This window comes from Ornithorhynchus anatinus, chromosome 3 (genome assembly GCF_004115215.2).
Source record: "Ornithorhynchus anatinus isolate Pmale09 chromosome 3, mOrnAna1.pri.v4, whole genome shotgun sequence".
Classification (NCBI taxonomy): Eukaryota; Metazoa; Chordata; class Mammalia; order Monotremata; family Ornithorhynchidae; genus Ornithorhynchus; species Ornithorhynchus anatinus.
Window position 1 is genome coordinate 93,606,760 of NC_041730.1, and position 27,392 is coordinate 93,634,151.

General features: G+C 47.4%; 1 protein-coding gene across 1 annotated transcript in view; it reads right to left on the minus strand.

Moving 5' to 3' along the window:
- Nucleotides 1-27,392, minus strand: part of WDR70 (WD repeat domain 70) — a 359,232-nt gene that overhangs the window by 330,541 nt on the left and 1,299 nt on the right. Inside the window, exons 2-5 of the mRNA XM_029060393.1 lie at nucleotides 26,300-26,362; nucleotides 22,955-23,038; nucleotides 20,822-20,942; nucleotides 17,116-17,305 (exon numbers count right to left, since the gene is read on the minus strand). Coding sequence (XP_028916226.1) covers nucleotides 17,116-17,305; nucleotides 20,822-20,942; nucleotides 22,955-23,038; nucleotides 26,300-26,362 — 458 coding nt within the window. The remainder of the gene's footprint in view (nucleotides 1-17,115; nucleotides 17,306-20,821; nucleotides 20,943-22,954; nucleotides 23,039-26,299; nucleotides 26,363-27,392) is intronic.

Consider the following 27,392-nt stretch of genomic DNA (forward strand, 5'->3'; position numbering starts at 1 on the left):
AAGACTTATTTACCCAGCGCTTGTTCCAGCTTGTCACATCACAAAGGCATACAGCAAGAGATACATTTTTTCCAAATTATTTTTCAAAGGACAGTAAGGCTTCAAAAGCATTAATAACAACACAAAGGCCTCATCCGTTCCAATTTACTGAAAGCATTATTTCCAAGGGATCATTTCAAGATCCGGCAGATTCCCTCCCCGACCCCCCGGCCCCGTAGAGTTCCAACCAGCAGGAAAAGGAGGTGAAATGGATCCACGCCAAAAATCCTCGATTTCCCTCTAGTGTCCATTTCAGAGAAAGAATGACTCCACAGAGAGGACAGTCTGGTTAGCTTAAATCCTTTGGTCCGCCGCGATCCTGAGAGAGAGCTTCTAGCATCCTCTGCTGACAGAATCCCACACATGCAATGAGTTCCCTTTGTGAAACTCCATGAATTCCCCTCCAAAGCAAAAACCACTCACTCATCCATTCCGTCGTATTTATTGAGCGCTTCCTGTGTGCAGGGCACTGTACTAAGGCCTTGGAGAGTACAAATAGGCAACGAATCGTAAACCGTATAGACTACACCTGTTAAAACAGTTCTTCCCAGTCAGCTCGAGTTTAACCCACGTTCGTCGATATCGAACTCTTCCTAATGTTTTCCTCGCATTTATTTCACGCACGCGCCTTTTCCTTATTCTCTGGGTTCCCGGAAAATACGGCGTAGAGGTCCCCAGACACACAGTACAGACGACTGGCCCAAGTGGGCAGCAGTCTGGGATACTTTGTTTTTTGGTTTTGCCATGTTGATTACTAAAATCGACGGCATTTATTTAGGGCTGAATATTAGATAATAATAATCGTGGTATTTTTTAAGGGCTCACTATGTGCCAGGCCCTGTCCTGAGCATTGTTTAGATTCAAGATAATCAAGTTGGACACAGTTCCTGCCCCAAGTGAGCCTTACAATCTACATACAAGGGAGAACCGAGCTCCATAATAATAATAATAATGGTGGCATTTGTTAAGCGCTTACTATGTGCAAAGCACTGTTCTAAGTGCTGGAGGAGATACAAGGTGATCAGGTTGTCCCTCGTGGGGCTCACAGTCTTAATCCCCATTTTACAGATGAGGGAAGAACTGAGGCCCAGAGAAGTTAAGTGACTTGCCCAAAATCACACAGCTGACAAGTGGTGGAGCTGGGATTAGAACCCATGACTTCTGACTCCCAAGCCCAGGCTCTTTCCACTGAGCCACGCTGCTTCTCCAATTGAACAGGGAAGAAAACTGAGGCTCGGGGGGTTGAGCAACTTGTCCAAGGTCACACAGCAGGCAAGTGGCAGTGCCAGGATTAAAACCCAGGTCCTCTGACTCCCCACAATGTACTATGCACTTAGGAAAAATATAACAGTAGCAAGACAATTTCCCTACCCTCAAACCTAAAATCTAACTGGGGAGGCAGAAAAACATTTTAATAATAATGATAATAATTATGGTACTTGTTAAGCACTTACTATGTGAAGCAGCGAGGCTCAGGGGAAAGAGCCCGGGCTTGGGAGTCAGAGATCATGGGTTCAAATCCTGGCTCTGCCACTTATCAGCTGCGTGACTTTGGGCAAGTCACTTCACTTCTCTGTGCCTCAGTTACCTCATCTGTAAAATGGGGATTAAGGCTGTGAGCCCTGTGTGGGACAACCTGATCACCTTGCATTCCCCAGCACTTAGAACAGTGCTTTGCCCATAGTAAGCGCTTAAATGCCAACATTATTATTACTGTGTGCCAAGCACTGTTCTAAGCACTGAGGTAGATACAACATAATCAGGTTGGACACAGTCCCTGTTCCATAGAGGGCTCACACTATTAGTCCCCGTTTTACAGATGAGGTAAACAAGATCCAGAGAAGTGAAGTGACTTGCCCAAAGTCACACAGCTGACAAGCGGCGGAGCCAGGATTTGAACCCAGGATCTCTGACTCCCCAGCCCGTACTCTTTCACGGCAGACACGTGGCGGGGAGAAAACTGTGGAAAAAACACCAAGTGCAAGCAGAGAGCAGGCAACCCCATCAGGACGAAGCAGACGATGAAATAACTCACAAGAAGGCGAGGTTTTTGTCTGTCCGTCTCCCCCGATTAGAGTGTAAGCCTGTCAAAGGGCGGGGACTGTATCTGTTACCGATTTGTACATTCCAAGTGCTTAGTACAGTGCTCTGCACATAGTAAGCGCTCAATAAATACGATTGAATGAGGTTGGAGACCGTTATGAAACTGTCCGACTTCAGCTTCTCCCCCGTGGAATCCGCCACCGGTGGGATTGGCTACGATTCAGGAAAAATGAGTATTCGCAATCCTCTAGACGGCAAGCTCGTTGTGGGCCGGAAATGTGTCCGTTTATTGTCGTATTAAACTCTCCCCGCCGCTTACTACAGCGCTCTGTACACTGGAAGCACTCAATCAATACGATCGACTGAAAGTTCCTACGGCCGGAGCCTGCGGATACGGAGCCCCTCAATCTGCAGGGATGCTCTGAACAGCATCTTTCCACCACCTGTCTCTGCGCGACCCCAGACCCTGACCTCGTGCAGGGACCAGAGGTGGGGAACAGCTGGGATTGCCGACACGGTCCCGCTTCTGGTATTTTTTTTTTTTACGGTATTTGTTAAGCGCTCACCACATGCCACGAGCTCTTCTGAGCGTTGGGGGAGATACAGGGCATATCAGGTTGGTCACAGTCCGTGTCCCACACTTTCAGTCATTCGATTGCATTTCCTGAGCGCTTACTGTCTGCAAAGCACTGTCCTAAGCGCTGGGGAACGTACAGTCTAACAACAGACACATTCCCTGCCCACGAGCTCACAGTCTAGAGGGGGAGGCAGACTAATATAAATAAATAGATAAATAAATTACAGATATATACATATGTGATACGGGGATGGGAGGGAGGGTGAATGAAGGAGCAAGTAAGAGCGGCGCAGAAGGAAGTGGGAGAAGAGGAGAGGAGGGCTTAGTCAAGGAAGGCTTCTTGGAGGAGATGGGCCTTCAATAAGGTTTTGAAATGGGGGAGAGCGGTTATCTGTCGGATAGGAGGAGGGAGGGCGTTCCAGGCCAGAGGTAGGATGCGGGCGAGAGGTCGGCGGCGAGATGGACGAGCTCAAGGTCAGCGAGAAGGTTGGCAGTAGAGGAACGAGGTGAGCAGGCCGGGTTGTAGTAGGAGAGTAATGAGGTGAGGTAGGAGGGGGCAAGGAAATTAAGATTAATCTCCCCCGATTAGACCGTAAGCCCGTCAATGGGCAGGGACTGTATCTGTTGCCGAATTGTACATTCCAAGCACTTAGTACAGTGCTCTGCACATAGTAAGCGCTCAATAAATACTGTTGAATGAATGAATGAATAAGTGATTTAAAGCCAACGGTGAGGAGTCTTTGATGCAGAGGTGGATGGGCAACCACTGGAGTTTCTTGAGGAGTGGGGAAACGTGGTCTGAACGTTTGGGAAGGAAAATGATTCGGGCAGCAGAATGGAGTATGGACAGGAGTGGGGAGAGACAGGAGGCAGGGAGGTCAGCAAGGAGGCTGATACAATAATCCAAGAGGGATAGGATAAGTGCTTGCGTTAATGTAGCGGCTGTTTGGCCGGAGAGGAAGGGGCGGATTTTGGCGATGTTAGGAAGGAAAAACTGACAGGATTTAGTGATGGCTTGAATAGGTGGGTGGAACGAGAGAGAGGAGTCAAGGATAATGCCAAGGTTACGGGCTTGTGAGACAGGAAGGATGGTGGGGCCGTCAACAGCGATGGGAAAGTGAGCGAGAGGACAGGGTTCGGGTGGGAAGGTAAGAAGTTATGTTTTAGCCGTATTGAGGTTGAGATGCCGGGAGGACATCCAAGCAGAGATGTCGTGAAGGCGAGACCGCATAGAGGGAGAGAGATCGGGACTGGAGATGTAGATTTGGGTGTCATCAGCATAGAGGCGATAGTTGAAGCCATGTGAAAGAATGAATTTTCCAAGGGAGTGGGTGTAGATAGAGAAAAGAAGGGGACCCAGAAGTGAAGCTTGAGGGACTCCCACAGGTAGGGGACGGCAGGCAGGGGAGGAGGCCGCCAAAGAGACTGAAAATGAGTGGCCAGAGAGGCAGGAGGAGAACCGGGAGAGAGGACAGTGTCAGTGTCAAACAGGGCTCGTGGTCTCGATCCCCATTTTACAGATGAAGTAACCGAGGCCTAGAGAAGCGAAGTGATTTGCCCACGGTCACACAGCAGACAAGTGGCGGAGCGTGGACTAGAACCCAGGTCCTTTCGTCTCCCGGGCCCGGGCTCCATCCGCTAGGTCAGGCCGCTTCTTGGAGAGTTTGTGACAGACCGGAACCGAGGACCGTGCCTGGAGCAAGGAAGAACATCACAACCGTCTCGTAAGGTCCGTTTGTCTTATCCATTTCCTTTCCATCAATCAACCGCATTTATTGAGCCCTTACAACATGCAGAGCACTGTACTAAGCACTTGGGAGAGAAGACAACAGGATTGGCAGACACGTTCCCTGCCCAGAACCATCTAACATTAGTAATTCTATCATTTATTTCTCTCTCTTAGAAGTCTGTCCCCCACAAGTGCTTTAGAACACTCAGAGCAATAGCCATGATTCATTCTACTGAAGGGAAGCAGCGTGGATCAGTGGAAAGAGCCCAGGCTTGGGAGTCAGAGGTCATGGGTTCTATTCCCGGCTCCGCAGCTTGTCAGCTGTGTGACTTTGGGCAAGTCACTTCACTTCCCTGTGCCTGAGTTACCTCATCTGGAAAATGGGGATTAAGACTGTGAGCCCCACGTGGGACAACCTGATCACCTTGTATCCCCCCCAGCGCTTAGAACAGTGCTTGGCACACAGTAATCACTTAAATATTATTATTATTATTATTATTATTACTGGACCCCTTCAACCTCAGGGCCTCTAGATCACCATCAGTCCAAGGAGATGTTCTTAAATGGCAGGATGAGATGAGAGAAGGCACCCCTCTTCCACCCCAATCTTCTCAGCATCCACTTTTAAGACAACGCTAAGAAGGGATAGGGGCTGTACCCGATGAGGGGCGAAGGCACCAGAAGGATGGAAGAGACATATCCAAAACTGGACCTGCTGCCTTGGATAAGCACTTTCACTAAGCAGAACACTGTACTAAGCACGTGGAAGAGCATAATACAATGGAGCTGCAGGGAATGGGTTGGTTGATTGCTGTATTGTACTCTCCCCAATGCTCAGGACAGTGCCTTGCATACAGTAAACATTTAATAAATTGACTGACAGAATCCCTGCCCTCACAGAGCTCACAATCGAGAGGAACTTTTTGTTGTAGTTGTTGCTGTTAACAGTATCTGTTAAGCGCTCTCTATGTGCCAGGTACTGAATTGAGTGTTGGAGTAGATACAAGCTGATGAGGGTGGACACAGTCCATGTCCCACGAGGGGCTCAGTCTTAATCCCCACTTTACAGATGAGGACGCTGAGGCCCAGAGAAATTAAGTGACTTGCCCAAGGTCACACAGCAAACAGGTGGTAGAACTGAAATTAGAACTCGGGTCCTTCTGACTCCCAGGCCCGTGCTCTAACAATAATAATAAAAATAGTAATAATGATAAGAATTGTGGTATTTGTTAAGTGCTTACTATGTGCGAGGAGCTGTACTAGGGGTGGAAACAAGTAAACTGGATTGGCCACAGTCACGGTCTTAATCCCCACTTTACCGACGAGGTAACTACGGCCCAGAGAAATCAAGTGACTTGCCCGAGGTCAAAGAGCAGACGAGTGGCAGAGTCAGGATTAGAACCCGAGACTTGACATCCAGGCCCGTGCTCTATCCATTACACCATGCTGCCGCGCTGCTTCTCTAAAGTCCTCTAACCTCACAAAGTTCTTTAGATAAATCATTCCTTGGAATTGTTTTTCTTCTCAGAAGGATGCCGTGATGATTTTGAGAGAAAGCTTGAAATTGGGACACACTCCAGAGATAAGGAAGCGTTAATACCGGAGCACGCTCCGGAGAAGGCTAGAGGAAAAAGTAAAAGATTGTTCTCCCGCCTACCTCCGAGCTAAGCTCCACTGACCCTGACGTTTGCGTATTCTGTTCTAATTTTCCTTCTAGCCTGTGAGCCCGCTGTCGGGGAGGGATTGTCTCTGTTGCCAAAATGTACTTTCCAAGCGCTTAGTACGGTGTTCCGCACACAGCAAGCGCTCAATAAATATGACCGAATGAATGAATTTATGGCACAAGACAGGCCCTCTTGGCATTAGAGGAGCAGCTTGATCCAGTGGAAAGGACACAGGCCTGGGAGTCAGAGGACCTGGGTTCTAATCCCAGCTCCGCCACCTGCTTGCCATGTGACCTTGGGCCCTCTGGGCCTCGGTTTCTTTATCTGTAAAATGGGGACTAAATTCCTGTTCCCCCTCCCCGGCTTCGACTGGGAGCCGTCCGTCGGACAGAAACGATTCCCACTCTGCCTATACTGTGTCTACGACGGGACTTCATTCAATAGTATTTATTCAGCGCTTACTATGTGCAGACCAATGTACTAGGGACTTAATGAGCGATGAACAGACACTCCAATAATTATGATTATTATCTGATCTGCGACACAGCGCATCAGTCTTCTGAGGACAAATGCACGGCTGCAACCAAGGACAATCATTCTGGGTGAGAGGAAACTGAAATTACTGCTCAACCACCCCTGCGAATCACTAAAATCCTACTCCGCTGGCGGCCACCTGCCATCTCGACTTCCATGGGCCTCACGCAGAGCACTCACTTGAAGTGACAGAAATGAAAGTCATGTGAAGGGAGCTCTATCATCATTATGATAATTATCCCTCAGTGGTATTTAGTGAGCATCTTTTACCTTCCAAGTGCCGGAAACCACTCTTAAGCAGAGAAGCTGAAGGATCCCAAAACTAATACATGACCAGCCTTAAAACTAGCAACTCCCTTCTTTTTTATGGTATTTGTTACATGCTTACTGTGTGCCAGGCACTCTTCTAAGCGCTGGGATAGATAATAATAATAATAATAATAATAATGTTGGTATTTGTTAAGTGCTTATTATGTGCAGAGCACTGTTCTAAGTGCTGGGGTAGATACAGGGTCATCAGATTGCTCCACATTCTTAATCCCCATTTCACAGTCTTAATCCCCATTTTACAGATGAGGTAACTGAGGCACGGAGAAGTGAAGTGACTTGCCCACAGTCACAGGGCTGATAAGTGGCAGAGTCGGGATTCAAACCCATGACCTCTTACTCCCAAGCTCGGGCTCTTTCCATTGAGCCATCAGGCTGGCCACAGTCCATGTCCCACAGGGGGCTCACAGTCTCAATCACCATTTTAAAGTTGAGGGAACTGAGGCACAGAGAAGCGAGGCGACTTGTCCAAGGTCTCACGGCAGACCAGTGGCAGAGCTGGGATTAGAACCCAGATTCTTCTGACTCCCAGTGAGGCTGCTTTTTAAATAGGTAGAGTGAAAATAAAGTGGAGATTAAATTCGGGAAAAATATATCCTTGATAAATCGATCTCATAGTACAATCGAATTGTACTAAAAAAATCCATCACTCCTAAAATGCACAAAATAGTACAGAAGTGAAGTGACTTGTCCAAGGTCTCAGGGCAGACCAGTGGCAGAGCTGGGATTAGACCCCAGGTCCTTCTAACTCCCAGTGAAGCTGCTTTTTAAATAGGTAGAGTGAAAAAGTGGAGATGAAATTGGGAAAAATATATCCTAGATAAATCGATCTCATAGTACAATCAAATTGTACTAAAAAAATCCATCACTCCTAAAATGCACAAAATAGTACATTACTGCATCAGTATTAATCCATCAAGACAACAGGTGAAACTTTTAAATCTACCTTCCTTCTCTCTGGTTCAAGCCACCTAGCTTGGAGGGCCCCTACCTTTAGCAATATGATATGGGCAGGGAACGTGTCCGCTGATAATGTTGTACTGTAACGCTTCCAAGTGCTTAATACAGTGCTTCACACACAGTAAGAGCTCAATAAAGACGACTGCTAGCCTGACTGATTTCGCAGACCTCCTGAATCACACAACCCCTTCCTTTAAACGAGGCAACCCAGGAATTCAGCAGGACAAAGCTTACCCAAAAATCAAGAGAAATGAAAGAAAAACATCCGCAAGGTCGTGAAGTCGGAGGAAAAGTTAAATATGGAGAAATTCAGAGCATTTTAAAATAGCATCACATATCTCCAGGTGGGCATTTAATAGGATGTAGGGACCCATTATTTGATGTTGACGGTGTCCAGATGCCAGAATTGTTATTCTTAGGTTCGAGTCTCATGGTTGGATCTCAGCTGCAATAGCATTGCAATTCGTTCAGGGACTTGAACTTTATTCCTACGTAGTGGGCATAAATATTCTTTTTATTTGATGTCTGCAGTTGCGGTAATGTGAGCTTATCCTCCATTTAGGAAAAGGGAGTCTAAGCATTTTGATTTCAAGTACTGTATGGTGTACAAATATCTACAGAACTCGCTTTTGGGGGATTTCCTGTCATAAATTGTGAGAGTTAACTGCACTGCTCCAAAGGGGCAGAGGACTTGTAAATTTTATGAAGGCTTATAAAAAAAAAGGATCTTATGAGCTTTGATATATGGTTATTGAATTAGAATGAAAAAAATTTATTCAACTTCCTCGAGCCCATTTAGGCAGGTGTTAAATAGCATCACTAAGTAATTCCACTGTTCTTTCTTCGGAGTGAAGGTGTAATTACAACCTGCTCAATCTATGAAATGCTGATGGGGGAATATTTCAGTGTAAATTTTTCTCAGACTTAAGTTCCCAGCTCTGAAATGCTCTCTTAAAATGTGGTCAAAAAATAGTACAATGTATCTTGCTAGGTACAAGAAAAGGGCTGTGGTTCTACAGGGAGCCATGCTGAATATCTTTCAATTGGAGGGTGTGGAGTTCATCTCTGGCTGGATTTTGCAAGGGAGAAATCAGAGAAGATCATGAGGTTTTGACACTCATGAGCTTCCTTCTAAAATGCATCTATGAACAGGTTTGGGGTACTGACCCCTGAGTGGTGGACCTACAGAAAAGGCCTACTGTGCATGCCGGAAGCGCTCGCTACGCCTCATTTTGCCTCATAGATAAATCAATCACATGGCACAATCAATTGTACAAAAATCCATCACTCCAACAATGCACAAAATACTACATTACTGCATCATGAATCCATCAAGACAAGAGGTGAAACTTTTAAATCGACCTTCCTTCTCTCTGATTCATCCCACCTAACTCACAGATCCGTCCTTTGGCTCTCTGCTTTGACTTGCGGATATTCCAATTCCCTAAGTTGTTACAACAGCAGTGGGGAAATGTCCCTAGCACTGAAACGTCCTCAGATCCACCGTGCCTGAGAAGTTCCCTTTGGATTCTGAACCAAAAAAAAAGCAACGATGAAGCCATTCGGGAGTCAACTGAGTTTGTTAAGCCACGAAACGAGTCATTAGGGGAAACTGGGGGATCTCCTCCGCTAGGCGTAAAATTTACAACAGATTATAATCAATCCGATAGCCTTTACGTTCAGTTCAGCCCATTTCTAGTAACACGGACCAGACTTCTCAAAATCCGTTCCAAAAGGAAAACATGTATTTGGAAAGCAAATGTGAGATGGAAGACAATGATGGCATTCAACCTTCCTCCAGCAATCAAGGCTTCATCATCTCAATTGTGCTTCCCTGCATATTAAAAAAAAAATTACAATTTGCAACAAATAATAAACAAAGCACATGATTCCAAAAGCTGAGACAGTCCAGTTTGGAAGTCTGGGCTATTTAGCCAGAGGGAGTTCACATTACCTCACTAGCACAAGAAAGAGTTTCGGCCGTGAAGTCTCACGACCAAGAAATTGATTAGAGGGCTAGCATGGCATACTCTCCCAAGAGCTTAGTACAATGCTCTGCACATAGTAAGTGCTCAATAAAAAACACTGATTGATCAGTGTGAGCACAGTGCCACTTACAGTGCACTCTCAGCCTAGGCAGTCATTCATTCATTCACTCCGTCGTATTTATTGAGCGCTTACTGTGTGCAGAGCACTCTACTAGGCACTTGGAAAGTACAATACAGCAATGAAGAGAAACAATCCCTGCTCTCAACGGGCTTACAATCTGAGGGGGAGGGCGGAGAGAGTCATCAAAACAAGTTCAGCTATTTTCCAATCCACTCCTCCATTTTCAAACCACGCGTGTACTCATTTAATCCATACATACATCAGCAGAGGAATTTACTGAGCGCTTACTAGGTGCAAAGGACTGTACTACGGGCTTGGGAAAGTAGATCTGAGCTCTTGACGGTAAGCAGCATGTCCAATAATATCTGTGCTATGCACTCGTACTGTGCCGTACATACCCGTTAATCAGGTTGGATGGCCCCTGTCTCTGCCCCAAATGGCTGGGGGCCGGAAGTGTCCTTTTGTTGTTCTAGTGCATTCTCCCAAGTGCTTAGTACAGTGCTTGGCACACAGTAAGTGCTCAATAAATACGATTGAATGAATAAAGTAAGAGGGAGGACAGACTTTTAATCCACATTTTACAGATGAGGGAACATAAACCCAGAGAAGTTAAATGACTTGCCCCAACTCACACAACAGGCAACTGGCAGAGCCAGTATTCATTCATTCATTCAATAGTATTTATTGAGCAATTACTACGTGCAGAGCACTGTACTAAGCGCTTGGAATGTACAATTCGGCAACAGATAGAGACAATCCAATCTTCCCACTGACGAGCTCACAGTCTAATCGGGGGAGACAGACGGGCAAAAACAATAGCAATAAATAGAATCAAGAGGATGTACCTCTCATTAACAAAATAAACAGGGTAATAAAAATATATGCCATAATCATACACTGTACTCTCCCAAAACCTCAGTGATGCCCTCCACAATGAGAACCCAAGTCCTCTGACTCCCAGACCTAGGCTTTTTCATTCATTCATTTATTCATTCAAACTTATTTATTGAGCGTTTTCTATGTGCAAAGCAATGTATTAAGCGATTGGGAGAGTTTAATACTATAAACAGACGAATTCCCTGTCCCAAATGAGCTTACAGTCTAAAGTGGGGGAGAAAGATATCAATGTAATTAGAGATATGTACATAAGTGCTGTGGGGCTGGGAGGGGGGAAGAGCAAAGGGAGCAAGTCAGGATGACATAGAGGGGTTGGGAGATGAGGAAAGTGGTGGGGGGGCTTAGTCAGGGAAGACCTCTTGGAGGAGATGTGCCTTCAATAAGTCTTTGAAGCGGGGCAGAGTCATTGTCTGCCTGATATGAGGGAGGGCATTCCATGCCAGGGGCAGAATAATAATAATGTTGGTATTTGTTAAGCGCTTACTATGTGCCGAGCACTGTTCTAAGCGCTGGGTGAGATGCAGGGTAATCAGGTTGTCCCACGTGAGGCTCACAGTTAATCCCCATTTTACAGATGAGGGAACTGAGGCACAGAGAAGTTAAGTGACTTGCCCACAGTCACGTGAGTTAGGGATCGGCGGCAAGACAGGTGAGATCGAGTCATAGTGAGAAGGCTAGCAATAGAGGATGGAAGTGAGCAGGAGGGGTTCTGGAAGGAGAGAAGAGAGGTGAGGTAGGAGGGGGCAAGGTGATTGAGTGCTTTAAAGCCAATGGTGAGGAGTTCGATGCCGAGGTGGATGGGCAAACACTGGAGTTTTCTGAGGAGTGGGGTGACATTTCCTGAATGCCGATCAGGAAATTTTTCCTGCAAAACGATCGGAGCAACAGAGTGAAGTATGGACTGGAGTGGGGAGAGACAGGAGGCTGGGAGGTCAGCAAGGAAGCTGATGAAGTCATCCGGGCGGGATAGGATGAAAGACTGGGTTAATGTGGGAGCAGTTTGGATGGAAAGGATAGATTTTAGCTATGTTGTAAAGGTGAGACTGACAGGATTTACTGATGGACTGAATATGTGGGTAGAATGAATAACGCCAAGGTGATAGCAGGTGGACAGCAGTAGGGTCATCAGGAACATCCATGTGGACACAGAGGCCCTCAAAGATCAATGTGGGCATGGAGAAAGAGAGAACGCGTGTGAGAAAGGGATCAAAACGTTAAAAGAAGTTGGAGGTGGGACCTGGGGGGATGGCAGGTGACAGTTTCTTTCCATTAAGAAGCAGCATTAAGCAGCATTCTTCCATTAAGGAGAAGCAGCGTGGCTCAGTGGAAAGAGCATGGGCTTTGGAGTCAGGGCTCATGAGTTCGAATCCCAGCTCTGCCACTTGTCAGCTGTGTGACTGTGGGCAAGTCACTTAACTTCTCTGTGCCTCAGTTCCCTCATCTGTAAAATGGGGATTAAGACTGTGAGCCCCACGTGGGACAACCTGATTCCTCTATGTCTACCCCAGCGCTTAGAACAGTGCTCGGCACATAGTAAGCGCTTAACAAATACCAACATTATTATCATTAAGCCATTCTTGTTACATGTACCCAAGCAAATAATCCTTCTGGAGACTTACTTAAACACAAAATCCCATTTCAAAACTCAAACGCCTTTTGCACATAATTTTTTCGCTCCTTTTCCATATGTAGGAGTTGAGGAGAGCGAAGCAACGGGGTTTGCCATCAATAATACAGGGAGTCAAATCAGAGCTAAGAAAAGAAATTCAGATTGACACCTCTTATTCCAGATAACTATGAAACTGCTTACAAAATTATATTACGAAATTAATATGAACTGTAAAAATATGAGAAATGTCAATATCTATACGGACTGCTATTACTAACTCAAAACTTTTTTAATCCATCTGAAGATACTTCAGGGTCACCACTGGCTGACATAGTAGCGTGTCAGATTTGGCACGAAGGGGATCAATCGTACTTAGTGAGCACTTACTGTGTGCAGAGCGTTGTACTAAGCGCTTGGGAAGGTACGATACGACAATAAACAGACACACTCCCTGCCCAGGGCGAGCTTACAGTTGACTAGACGGGGAGACTGACTTTAATAAATGACAGGTAGGTACATAAGTGCTGTGGGGCTGGGAGCGGGGGCGAATAAAGGGAGCAAGTCTGGATGCTGCAGAAGGGAGCAGAAGAAGAGGATAACCTTCCTCAATTTCTCGGCCGCCTTGACTCGCCCTTCTCCTGGAAACTCTAGCTAACCTCGCTTGTCCTGATCCAGTTCACTCCTGGTTCTAATCTACTTTTTCTAGCCAATCCATCTCATCACAAGCTTCCCCTCTGTCTCCGACCCTCTGAGTGTGGGGGGCCCCCCATAGCTCTGTCCTGGATCCCCTTCTCTTTCCATTCATTCAATCATATCAATTGAGCGCTCCATGTGTGCAGAGCACTATACTAAGCGCTTGGGAAAATACAATATGATGACAAACCGTGGCATTCCCTGCCCACACCGAGTTTACAGACTATAGTGGGGGAGACAGACATCAATACAAATGACAGATCTGTCCCTAAGTGCTTTGGAGCCGGGACGGGGGGGAAGAGCAAAGGGAGGAAGTCAGGGCAACGCAGAAGGGAGTGGGGGGTGAGGAAAAGTGGGGTTTAGTCTGGGAATTCGTCTGCTTTTATGGTTTCAACTACCATCTCTACACAGTTGACTTCTAAATTGTTCTTCCAAGTCTTAACAGCTCTCCTCTGCAATTGTCTATTTCCTCCTATCACCAGGACATCTCTACATTATCAGGCCGCTGGCAAAACTGAATTGCCAGTTTCCCCTCCAAAATCCCCTCCTCTACCCAACTTTTCCCCATCACAATTGACGACCGCCATCCTCCCCATCTTTCAAGCCTAAATCTGGCATTAGTCAATCGACGGCATTTATTGAGCACTTACTGTGTGCAGGTCACTGTACTAAGCACCTCTTTAGGACCGTAAGGAAGGAACATGTCTACCGACTCTGACATGCTGTATTCCCCTAAGCGCTCAGGACAGTACTTTGCGCACAGTAAGGGCTCAAATACGATTGACTGGGAGAGTGCAATACAATATAATTGGTAGACTGCCCTCAAGAAACTTACAGTGTAGCAAAGGAGTCGGACATTAAATCAATGGTATCTGTTAAGTGCTTACTATGCTTCATCTACTATTTTAAGCGCAAGGGTGTTGAATCCTCATTTTAGAGATGAGAAAACTGAGGAACAGAGAAGTTAAATGACTTGGCCAAGGTCCCACAGCTGGCAAATGGTGGAGTCAGAATGAGAACCCAGATCCTGTGGCTCTCAGGCTTGTGCTTTTTGCACTAGATTTTGCTTCTGTGTGTGTGTGTGTGTGTGTGTATATATACACACATATATATATTATATATAAGGAGATATAACTAAGTGCAGGGGGGCTAAGGTGGGATAAGTAGCAAACTCTTCCCTCTTTTTCAACTCCCTCATTCAGTCGGAGAAGCAGCGTGGCTCAGTAGAAAGAGCCTGGGCTTGGGAGTCAGAGGCCATGGGTTCGAATTCCGGCTCTGCCCCTTGTCAGCTGTGTGACTCTGGGCAAGTCAGTTCACTTCTCTGGGCCTCAGTTACCTCATCTGTAAAATGGGGATTAACTGTGAGCCTCATGTGGGACAACCTGATGACCCTGTATCTACCTCCCGGCGCTTATAACAGTGCTCTGCACAGAGTAAGTGTTTAATAATAATGTTGGTATTTGTTAAGCGCTTACTATGTGCCGAGCACTGTTCTAAGCGCTGGGGTAGACGTAGGGGAAGCAGGTTGTCCCACGTGGGGCTCACAGTCTTAATCCCCATTTTACAGATGAGGGAACTGAGGCACAGAGAAGTTAAGTGACTTGCCCACAGTCACACAGCCGACAAGTGGCAGAGCTGGGATTCGAACTCATGAGTCCTGATTCCAGGGCCCGTGCTCTTTCCACTGAGTTTAACAAATACCAATGTTATTATTATGATTATCCTGCTCATTTTTTCTTCCAAAACATATGCAGAATCCACCTCTTCATTAAAATAGCCACCACGCTGGCCCTGGCACCTGCCACAGCCCAGCCTGACGACTGCATCGGTCTCCTTCTTCAATGGCCTCCCTGCCTCCAATCCTCCCCCTCCACTACCGTATCCGTGATGCTTGGGGTATTTTTCTAGCACATCGCTCTGTATGGGCCTCCCCAACCCTCCCACACCTCCAGTGAATATACCTTCCTCTCTGTGTCGAGCACGAACACGGGCAGCAGCACGGCCTCGTGGAAAGAGCACGGGCCTGGGCGCCACGGGATCTGGGTTCTAATCCTGGCTCCGCCACCTACGTGTCGTGAGACCGGAGGGCACGCCGCGTAACTTCTCTGTGCCTCCGCTTCCTCATCTGCAAAATGGGGACTCGATACCCGTTCTCCGTCCTACTCGGACCGACGGCCCCATGTGGGACAGGGGCTGTGTTTAACCTGATCATCCTGTAACCAGTGCTCGGAAAGAAGTGCTTAAATGCCATTAAAAAAATTCCGGATGGTAGTTCTAAGGCACTCAGTCTCTGTTACTTATTCACCTGCTGTTATCTTACGCTGTCGAGTCACGTCCTACCCACAGCGACGCCACGGACGCATCTCTCTCAGAACGTCCCACCTCCATCTGCCATCGTTCTGGTGGTGGATCCAGAGACTCTTCTTGGTAGAAATCCGGAAGCGGTTTATCGTCGCCGCCTTCCGTGCAGTAAATCTGAGTCTCTGTCCTCGGCTCTGTCCCGTGCCACTGTTGCCCAGCACGGGTGAGTTTTGACTCGCAGCAGGTTGCCTTCCACTCGTTAGCCACTGCCCAAGCTAGGAATGGAATGGGCAGGCTTCTGCCTGACTCTTCCTCCCACAGTCAAGACTGGTAGAGGACTGGAAACTCCCCAGGTGCCACCCTGAGAGCGGACTTATTCACTATTTTCTTTTAATGGCTGTTTCCAACCAACTACCTTCCTGGAGGTAGGTATCCTTGTCTACTAACTATTGTCCTCTTCCAACTATTTACTACAGCGGTGCTCAATAATAGTGATCATAATAATTAGGCCCTTACTATATAATCATAATAATGTTGATATTTGTTAAGCACTTACTATGTGCAGAGCACTTTTCTAAGCGCTGGGGTATACAGGGTAATCAGGTTGTCCCACATGAGGCTCACAGTCTTCATCCCCATTGAGGTAACTGAGGCCCAGAGAAGTGAAGTGACTTGCCCACAGTCACACAGCTGACAAGCGGTGGGGACGGGATTGGAACCCATGACCTCTGACTCCCAAGCCCGGGCTCTTTCCACTGAGCCACGCTGCTTCTCTATGTTCAGCACCCTTCTAAGTTCGGGGGAAGACACAAGGAAATCAGGTTGGACACAGTCCCTGTCCCACATGGGGCTCGCAATCCAAGTCAGAGGGTGGGGGATTTAATCCCCATTTTACAGACGAGGCAACTGAGGCACTGAGCAGTGACTTGCCCAAGTTCACACAGAAAGCAGGCGGCAGAGGCAGGATCAGAACTCAGGTCCTCTGACTCCCAGGCCCGCGCTCTTTCCACTGGGCCACACCGCTTCCCCTGAGTATTTAGAACAGTGCTAGGCACAGAGTATGCCCTTAATAACACAATTATTCTTAATGACAATAATAATAATAATAATAATAATGTTGGTATTTGTTAAGCGCTTACTATGTGCAGAGTACTGTTCTAAGCGCTGGGTGAGATACACTGTAATCAGGTTGCTCCACGTGAGGCTCACAGTCTTAATCCCCATTTTGCAGATGAGAGAACTGAGGCACAGAGAAGTGAAGTGACTTGCCCCCAGTCACACAGCTGCCAAGTGGCAGAGCAGGGATTCGAACCCATGACCTCTGACTCTCAGGCCCGGGCTCTTTCCACTGAGCCACGCTGCTTCTCTGTGAATTCTTCTCTGTGAATGAATTCTTAAATTCACTGAAGGATGAATCATCCTTTAAATCCCTTACGATTTCCTCTTCTTCGATTCCGCTACAAAGCCAGACCGCTGTTTAGCTACTTCTGGTTTTCCAACATCTCGGCAACAACGTGGTTCTTGGTCAAAAGCACAGGTAGAATGTCGGACGTGCAAAAAATTCTTATTTTCACTGAGATTTATAGAGCACGCTGAGAACGTTTCAAGTGGTGTCAAAAACCGAAGCACTTACGTCATCTTCATCTGGCACATCGTCATCGACGTCTTCGTCGTCAGTGTCCTGGTATCCAGGGGGAAGCGGGGGGCCGATCAAATCGTCATCCGTATCTTCCGGCGGTCCACGGATGGATGCTTTGAGAGGCAACGGAGGCCCGATAAACTCTTCATCAGAGCTGCCTTCACTTTCACTGCTCTCTGTATCTCTAAAATGACAAAAAAACTTCTGTGGACACAAACATTTTCCCTGCTACAAGAAAAAAAAAAAGCCTCCTGACCTATTAATTTTTGGATGGCAACTGACTAGTGAAAATTGAAGTAGTAGAAGTGATGAAAATTTCAATAAGGGAAACCAGAACTTGGGTGGTGTCGCGCCCCAGACATATCTCCAAAAATATCCTTCCTCTGCTCATCGTGGTTCAGTGGAAAGAGCCCGGGTTTAGGTGTCAGAGGTCAAGGGTTCTAATCCCGGCTCGGTCACCTGTCACCTGTGTGACTTTGGGCAAGTCACTTCACTTCTCGGTGCCTCAGTTCTTTCATCTGTAAAATGGGGATGAATAATAATAATAATAATGTTGGTATTTGTTAAGCGCTTACTATGTGCAGAGCATTGTTCTAAGCACTGGGGGAGATACAGGGTCATCAGGTTGTCCCACGTGAAGCTCACAGTCTTCATCTCCACTTTACAGATGAGGGAACTGAGGCACAGAGAAGTGAAGTGACTTGCCCACAGTCACACAGCTGCCAAGTGGCAGAGCCAGAATTTGAACCCATGACCTCTGACTCCCAAGCCCGGGCTCTTTCCACTGAGCCTCACGTGGGACAACCTGATTACACTGTATCTACCCCAGCACCTAGAACAGTGCTCGGCACATAGTAAGCGCTTAACAAATACCACCATTATTATTATTCATCTTTTTTGAGCTCAGGTGTTCGTACTATTCATTCATTCATTCAATAGTATTTATTGAGCACTTACTATGTGCAGAGCACTGTACTAAGCGCTCGGAATGAACAAGTCGGCAACAGATAGAGACAGTCTCTGCCATTTGACGGGCTTACGGTCTAATCGGGGGAGACGGACAGACAAGAAGGATGGCGATAAATAGAGTCGAGGGGAAGAACATCTCGTAAAAACAATGGCAACTAAATAGAATCGAGGCGATGTACATTGCATTAACAAAATAAATAGGGTAATGAATAGAGTACTACAGCAGGGAACCAATTCTGTTGCATTGTACGCTCCCAAGCGCTTAGTACAGTGGCCTGCACAAAGTAAGAGCTCAATAAATACCACTGATGACAAGGCTAAGAAAGGTATTGCAAACATGCTACATTGTTTTATACATCTGCATTTACAGAGTTTCTGAGCCTTGTCTTCAAATTTGTGCCTTGGCTGTTAAAAACAACAAACTGTTCTCAGGTAGAACTGCGCAGAACAATCAAGCTCATCTAAGAAAAAGAAAAAAATCACTGACGCTAGCAATCGAAAATCAGGGATCGAGGCCCATTAAACTGTAGCTCCCTGATAAAAGCCACAATGACATATTTCCGCTGCATTTTCCCAAAATGTAATAACAATAATAATGTTGGCATTTGTTAAGCGCTATGTGCAGAGCACTGTTCTAAGCGCTGGAGGAGATACAGGGTCATCAGGTTGTCCCACGTGAGGCTCACAGTCTTCATCCCCATTTTCCAGATGAGGGAACTGAGGCCCAGAGAAGTTAAGTGACTTGCCCACAGTCACACAGCTGCCAAGTGGCAGAGCCAGGATTCGAACCCATGACCTCTGGCTCCCAAGCCTGGGCTCTTTCCATTGAGCCACGCTGCTTCTCTAGTACAGTGTATACTGCAGGCACTCAAATGCTAGTGAGTGATTGATATTGTCTGCCGTGTGACCTTGGCCAAGTCTCTTCACTGCTCTGTGCCTCAGTCCCCTCATCTGTAAAATGGGGACTGAGACTGTGAGCCCCACGTGGGACAGGGACTGTGTCCAACCTGATTTGCTTGTAGCTATGCCAGTGCTTAGTACAGAGCCTGGCACGTAGTAAGCACAATCAAGCGTGGCTCAGTGGAAAGAGCCCGGGCATGGGAGTCAGAGGTCAAGGGTTCGACTTCCGACTCTGCCACTTGGCAGCTGTGTGACTGTGGGCAAGTCACTTAACTTCTCTGTGCCTCTGTTACCTCATCTGTAAAATGGGGATTAAGACTGTGAGCCTCAAGTGGGACAACTTGATTACCCTGTATCTACCCCAGCGCTTAGAACAGTGCTCTGCACATAGTAAGCACTTAATACCAACATTATTATTATTACCATTATTACTATTGAAAAGCATGCAAGTTCTTAGACTTCGCTTTCATTATCATCAGTAGCATTTAACAACTACTGTGCATAGAGCACGTCTACGTTCCTTTTATTATCGTTAAGTGCCCTCGTTTCCGATTCACAGCCACTCCACGGATCTACTTTCCCCAGAACGTCCCGTCTTCTGCCATAATCCGCAACCTAACGGTTTTTCCGTTATCGTCGTTAGGGTCTCTATCCATTCTTTTAACCACTGATTAATATGGAGAAACTAAAATCTGCAGAGGGCTGTCATTAACTATTAAGCATTAAGCATTAACTATTGATATAATATGAAAAAAGAGGCAACTAGAAACTCTTAGGAACTCTGTGACACCGCATATCCTATGCATTATGCCTCGGAGCTGCTGAACTCTACGCCTTCAAACTCCCACCTCTGCGGTCCATCCTTCATTAGAGAAGCAGCGGGGCTCAGTGGAAAGAGGCCCGGCTTAGGAGTTGGAGGTTGTGGGTTCTAATCCCGGCTCTGCCGCTTGTCAGCTGAGTGACCTTGGGCAAGCCACTGAACTTCTCTGTGCCTCGGTTACCTCATGCGTAAAATAGGGATGAAGACTGTGAGCCCTACATGGAACAAATTGATTACTCTGTATCTCTCCCAGCGCTTAGAACAAGCGCTTAACAAATTCCAACATTATTATTATTATTATTCTATTGCCCAGATTATTTTTCTAAACATCCTCCCACTCCTCCAAAACCTCTAATGGTTGCCCATCTGACTCCACATCAGACGGAAACACCTCACCCATCAGTTTTAAGGCTCTCCATCAGCCCACTCCCTCAAACCTTACCTGACTGATGGAATACAATCCAAACCACGCACTTCGCTTCTCTACTGCCATCTGACTCGCTGTGCCCCAATATCAGCTGTCTCGGCCTTAACTCCGCACTTGATATTCACCCCACCTCCAATCCCGCAGCACTTTTCAATACATCCAAAGCAGGCAGGCGAGAGAGCCGGAACTAGAACTCAGGTCTCTCTGACTCCTAGACCCATGCTCTAACCACTAGGCCCCGCTGCTTCTCTTTTACACTGTAAAATGTAAAGACACATATAATAATAATAATAATGATGGCATTTGTTAAGCGCTTATTATGTACCAAGCACTGTTTTAAGCGCTGGGGGGGGATACAAGGTGATCAGGTTGTCCCACGTGGGGCTCACAGTTTTAATCCCCATTTTCCAGATGAGGGAACTGAGGCCCAGAGAAGTTCAGTGACTTGCCCGAAGTCACTCGGCTGACAAGCGGCGGAGCCGGGATTAGAACCCATGACCTCCGACTCCCAAGCCCGGGCTCTTTCCACTGAGCCACGCTACATATCTATAATACAGTATAATTCTTCTCGAAGAACTAAATACCTGGAAGCTGACATGGGAGAATCCTTGACTCCTCTGGAACTTGAAGCTGTTGCCTCACTATCTTCAGGCTGACTTGCCATTTCTTTCTCTTTCTGTAGTTCTTCCTCTCTCTCCCGCGCTTCTGAAAATGGAAAGGACAGGTTTCTGATCCATCAGTCGTGTTTACTGGGAGCTTACTGCCTGACTGGGGCAGTACCACATAAATGAGTTGGTAGACACTTCAAAGCTGTCCATCCCCTTGCCCCCTCTCCCTACTCCACCTCCCGTCTCTCTTTCCACTGCCCACCCCACACGCTCCACTCTTCTGCCACTCACCTCCTCACCGTCCCCCGTTCTCCCGTCCCGCCGTCGACCCCCGGCCCACGTCCCACCTCTAGCCTGGAATGCCCTCCCTCCTCACATCCGCCAAACTCACTCTCTTCCCCTCTTCAAATCCCTACTGAGAGCTCACCTCCTCCAAGAGACCCTCCCAGCCTGAGCCCCCCTTTTCCTCTGCTCTTCCTCCCCTCCCCATCGCCCCGACCCACTCCCTTTGCTTTATCCCCCTCCCTGGCCCACAATACTTGTGTATCTATGTACATATTTATAATTCTAATCTTATTTGATCTTATTAATGATGTGTACATATCTATAATTCTATTTATAACGATGCTACTGATGCCTGTTTAATAATGATAATGTTGGTACTTGTTAAGTGCTTACTATGTGCAGAGCACTGTTCTAAGCTGCTGGGGTAGATACAGGGTCATCCGGTTGTCCCACGTGGGGCTCACAGTCTTCATCCCCATTTTACAGATGAGGTCACTGAGGCACAGAGAAATTACGTGGCTTGCCCAAGGCCACACAGCCAACAAGCGGTGGAGCCGGGATTAGAACCCTCATTCTCTGAGTCCCAAACCCGGGGTCTTTCCACTATGCCACAGGCCATAAGAAAAAAAATACATCCAAGGGATGTCTACTGTAATCATAATGTTGGTTTTTGTTAAGCGCTTACTATGTACAGAGCACTGTTCTAAGCGCTAAGGTAGATACAGGATAATCAGGTTGTCCCACGTGAGGCTCACAGTCTTCACCCCCATTTTACAGATGAGGGAACTGAGGCACAGAGAAGTTAAGTGACTTGCCCACAGTCACACAGTTGACCAGTGGCAGAACTGGGATTCAAACCCATGACCTTTGACTCCCAAGTCAAATGCTAAATAAGGCTAAAATGTGAATTTTACACGCATAATACCTTAGCCCTTTTTGTTGTTAATATAATATCAACTGGCAAGTCCCTTTACTTATCTGTACCTCCGTTACGTCATCTGTGAAATGTAAAATGCTAAATAAGGCTAAAATGTGAATTTTACATGTATAATACCTTAGCCCTTTTTGTTGTTAATATAATATCAAGTGGCAGGTCCCTTTACTTCTCTGTACCTCAGTTACCTCATCTGTAAAATGGGGGTTTGAGACTGTGAGCCTCATGTGGGACAGGAACTGTGGTCAACCTGATTAGCTTGCCCAGCTTTTAATAATAATGTTGGTATTTGTTAAGCGCTTACTATGTGCCGAGCACTGTTCTAAGCGCTGGGGTAGACACAAGGGAATCAGGTTGTCCCACGTGGGGCTCACAGTCTTCATCCCCATTTTACAGATGAGGTAACTGAGGCACCGAGAAATTAAGTGACTTGCCCAAAGTCACACAGCTGACAAGTGGCCGAGCCGGGATTTGAACCCATGACCTCTGACTCCAAAGCCTGTGCTCTTTCCACTAAGCCACGCTGCTTCTCTGTGTCTGGCACATAGTAAGCACTTAAATACCATTAAAAATTGGTAAAAACTTTTTAATTTAATTTAAATTCAAAAAATTTTGATTTAAAATTTCCAAATTCGCCAGACTTTGCAGTTCTAAATGCAAATTTCTCAATACCAACGAACTGCTGGTATCCCACCTGTAGCTTGTTCTAGTCTTTCGAGATTTATCTTTAATCCTATGTTAAAAAAAAGAAAGCTTCAGGTTTTGCTTTTCACAAGAACCCAGTGAAGACCGCTTCGCTGCCCAAACAAAACCAAGATAACCTCGGAAGCTGCGATGCAGCTTTGAGTTTTCGTGAACCACATCTGAACGCAAACGTGTGAGCGTCTTACCCAGCATTTTTCTACTTCTTTCCACAGCTGTTCTTCGTGTTTGTTCGAACATGGCTTCCAAGTCGAACGTTCTTGCTTTCTTCCCTAAAATAAAACAGGAAGAGTGACGCGAAATCTTGAGTGACGGTCAGTCTAATCGATTCGCACAATGCGGCAGGAAAAATCCCAAAACACCAAGCAAGAAAAAAACAAACGAGTCACAAAAACAATTTGATTTTCAAGTCCCTTTCATTCTGGGGGTGGCTTCGGCCGTCCCGGTTGAGTGTACGGGGCCGGGGGGAGGGAGGCTCAGCCATTAGGCAGGTTTCAGGACCCAGGTAGTCCAATATTGAGGCTACCTCCTAAGCAGCGTGGTTTGGTGGCTAAAACTGAATACCGTGAGCCCCATGTGGGACAACCTGATTACCCTGTTTCTCCCCCAGCGGAATCCCAGCTCTGCCACTTGTCGGCTGTGTGACTGTGGGCAAGTCACTTAACTTCTCTGTGCCTCAGTTCCCTCATCTGTAAAATGGGGATGAAGACTGTGAGCCCCACGTGGGACAACCTGATTCCCCTATGTCTACCCCAGCGCTTAGAACAGTGCTCGGCACATAGTAAGCGCTTAACAAATACCAACATTACCAGTGCTCTGCACATAGTAAGCGCTTAAATACCAACATTATTATTATTATTATTATTATTATTATTAGAACACGAGCCAGGGAGTCACAAGGTCATCGGTTCTCATCCCAGCTCCGCCACATCTCTGCAGTGTGACCCTGGGCAATTCGCTTCACTTCTCTGGGCCTCATCTGTAAAAGGGCGATTAAGAGCTGTCCGTCTCCCCCGATTAGACTGTGAGCCCGTCAAAGGGCAGGGATTGTCTCTGTTTGTGCATTCCAGCCGCTTAGCACAGTGCTCCGCACATAGTAAGCGCTCAATAAATACTATTGAATGAATGAATGAAAGAGTGTGAGCCCCATATGAGGTCAGGAACTAGGTCCAACTCAAACTGCATCTACCCCAGCGCTCAGAAAGGTGCCCGGCACCTAATAAGTGCTTAACAAGTACCATAATTATTATAATTTCCCACCACTCCTGGCACATTATAAGCGCTTAACAGGTACCATAATTATTATACTTACCCACCACTCCCAAGATCCCCGCCACTCTAATCCATCGTATTTGGGTGCTAACCGTGTGCAGAGCGCTGTACTAAACCCCTCGGAAGAGTACAATACGAGAGAGTCTGTAGACCCGACTAATTCCCAATCGATCAATCGATAGTATTTATTGAGCTCTTACGGCGGGCAGAGCACCGTAATCACAATTGCGGTATTCGTTTAGTGCTTACTACGTGCCAGTCACTGGACTAAGCGCCGGGGGGCTTACGAGCAAATTGGGTCCCACGTGGGGCTCACAGTCTCAATCCCCATTTACCAGATGAGGTGACTGAGGCACAGAGAAGTGGAGCAACACCCTTCCCGCCTCGGCACCCCTTACCCTAATGATAATAAATTTGTATCTGTTAAACGTTATGTGCCAGCCACTGTACTGAGCGCCGGGGTGAATAATAATAATAACGTTGGTATTTGTTAAGCGCCTACTATGTGCCGAGCACTGTTCTACGCGCTGGGGTAGATACAGGGTAAGCAGGTTGTCCTACGTGACGTCCCAGTCTTCATCCCCATTTTACAGATGAGGGAACCGGGGTACCGAGAAGTGAAGTGACTTGCCCAAAGTCACACGGCTGAAAGGTGGCGGAGCCGGGATTGGAACCCATGACCTCTGACTCCAAAGCCCGTGCTCTTTCCACCGAGCCAGGCTGCTTCTCTAATACAAGCAAATCAAGCTGGATAGAGTCCCAGGTGGGGCTCGCAGTCTCAATCCCCATTTTCCAGACGAGGTAAGTGAGGCCCAGAGAAGCGAAGCCACTCACCCGAGGTCACGCAGCAGACGGGTGGCGGAGGCGGGAGGAGAAGCCGGGAACCCCCCCCCCCCCCCCGACTCCCAGGCCCGGGCTCGGTCCAGTGGGCCGCGCTGCTTCTCTGCGACCCCGTCCCGCTTCGGCCTTACCCCCCGACGTCCTCCCCCCTTCAGCACCCCCAATCCCAGCAAATCCCAGCGTCGCCCCCATCCCGGCATCACTCCTACTTCAGCGCCCCCATCCCCGCGCCCCTCCCACCCAGACACTTTCATTCACTCATTTAATCGTACCGATTGAGCGCTCACTGTGTGCAGGGCGTTGCACTAAGCACTGGAGAAAGTACTATACAGCAATAAAGAGAGACGATCCCTGCCCACAACGGGCTCACAGTCTCTCGCCCCTAAACCCCTCCCTCCATGACAGCTCAGCACCTCTCCACCCTCTGCACCCCTTCCACCTTCTCCACCCGCCATCCCTCCAACCCCTGCACCTCTCCCACCCCCCTTTCACTTCCCCCAGCCGTCCCAGCCCCCCCTCACTCCCCCAATAATAATGATGTTATGTGTGGAGCGCTTACTCTGTGCCAAGCGCTGTTCTAAGCGCTGGGGTAGATCCGAGGTCATCAGGTTGTCCCACGTGGGGCTCCCAGTCTTCATCCCCATTTGACAGGTGAGGGAACTGAGGCACGGAGAAGTGAAGCGACTTGCCCAAAGTCACCCAGCTGACAAGCGGCGAAGCCGGGATTAGAACCCACGACCTCTGACTCCCCGGCCCGGGCTCGTTCCACTAAGCCGCCCCAACCCCCTCCCACCCCTGCATCTTTCCGCCCTCCACCCCCTCCCACTCATCCAGAGAGTCAGCGTGGCTCACAAGAACCCGGGCTTGGGAGTCAGATGTCATGGGTTCGAATCCTGGCTATGTCACTTGTCAGCTGTGTGACTGTGGGCAAGTCACGGCAGCGTGGCTCAATGGAAAGGGCCCAGGCTTGGGAGTCAGAGGTCCTGGGTTCTAATCCCGGCTCCACCCCTTGCCAGCTGTGTGACTTTGGGCAAGTCACTCCACATCTCCGTGCCTCAGGTACCTCATCTGTAAAATGGGGCTTAAAACTGTGAGCCCCACATGGGACATCCTGATGACCTTGTATCCCCCCAGCGCTTAGAACAGTGCTTTGCACATAGTAAGCGCTTAACAAATACCACCAGTATTCTCTGTGCCTCAGTTCCCTCATCTCAAATGGGGATGAAGACTGTGAGCCTCACGTGGGACAACCTGATCACCCTGTATCTACCCCAGCGCTTAGAACAGTGCTCTGCACATAATAAGCACTTAAATACCAACAGTATTATTATTATTATTATTATTAATATCCAGCCCCTTCACCCTTCCCACCCCCTCCCGCCCCTCCCCGGCCCCTGCCCCCTGGAAGGAGGGGTACGAACCAAAGCCGGTGAAGCCCATGGTGGAGGCCAGCTCCGGGTCGGGGCCTGGCAAGTCCGCAGCGCCTGGACAGCAGGGCGACAAGCACAGAGTGAGACCCATTCCTCCATTCACTCACTCATTCACAGTCAGTCATATTTATTGAGCGCTAACTGTGTGCAGAGCACTGTCCTAAGCGCTTGGGAGAGTCCAACTGGGCAACAGACAGAGACGATCCCTGCCCAACGACGGGCTCACAGTCTAGAAGGGGGGAGACAGACAACAAAACAAGTAGACAGGCATCAATACAAACAGTATTATAGGTATACACACATTCATTCATTCAATTTAGTGGTTATTGAGCGCTTATTGTGTGCAGAGCACTGTACTAAGCACTTGGGAAAGTACAATTGGGCACTAGATGGAGACTAAACCCTGCTCAACGATGGGCTCACTGTCTACAAGGGGGAAGACAGACAACAAAACAAAACAAGTAGTCAGGCATCTATATATATATATATATAAATATTATTATACATAAAGACACATTCATTCATTTGATGGTATTTAGTGAGCGCTGACTGTGTGCAGAGCACTGTTCTAAGCGCTTGGGAAAGTATAATTGGGCAACAGATAGAGACATCCCTGCCCAACAACAGGCTCACAGTCTAGAAGGGGGAGACAGCCAACAAAACAAATAGACAGGCATCAGTATATATATAAATATTATTACAGATATATATATATACACATTCATTCATTTGATGGTATTTAATGAGCGCTGACTGTGTGCAGAGCACTGTTCTGAGCGCTTGGGAAAGTATAATTGGGCAATAGAGACAATCCCTGCCCAACAGGCTCACTGTCTAAAAGGGGGAGACAGCCAGCAAAACAAAACAAAGAGGCATCAATATATATGTAAATATTATTATAGATAGATAGATATATACACATTCATTCATTTGATGGTATTTAATGAGCGCTGACTGTGTGCAGAGCACTGTTCTAAGCACTTGGGAAAGTATAATTGGGCAACAGGTAGAGACAATCCCTGCCCAACAACGGGCTCACAGTCTAGAAGGGGGAGACAGCCAGCAAAACAAAAGAAACAGGCAT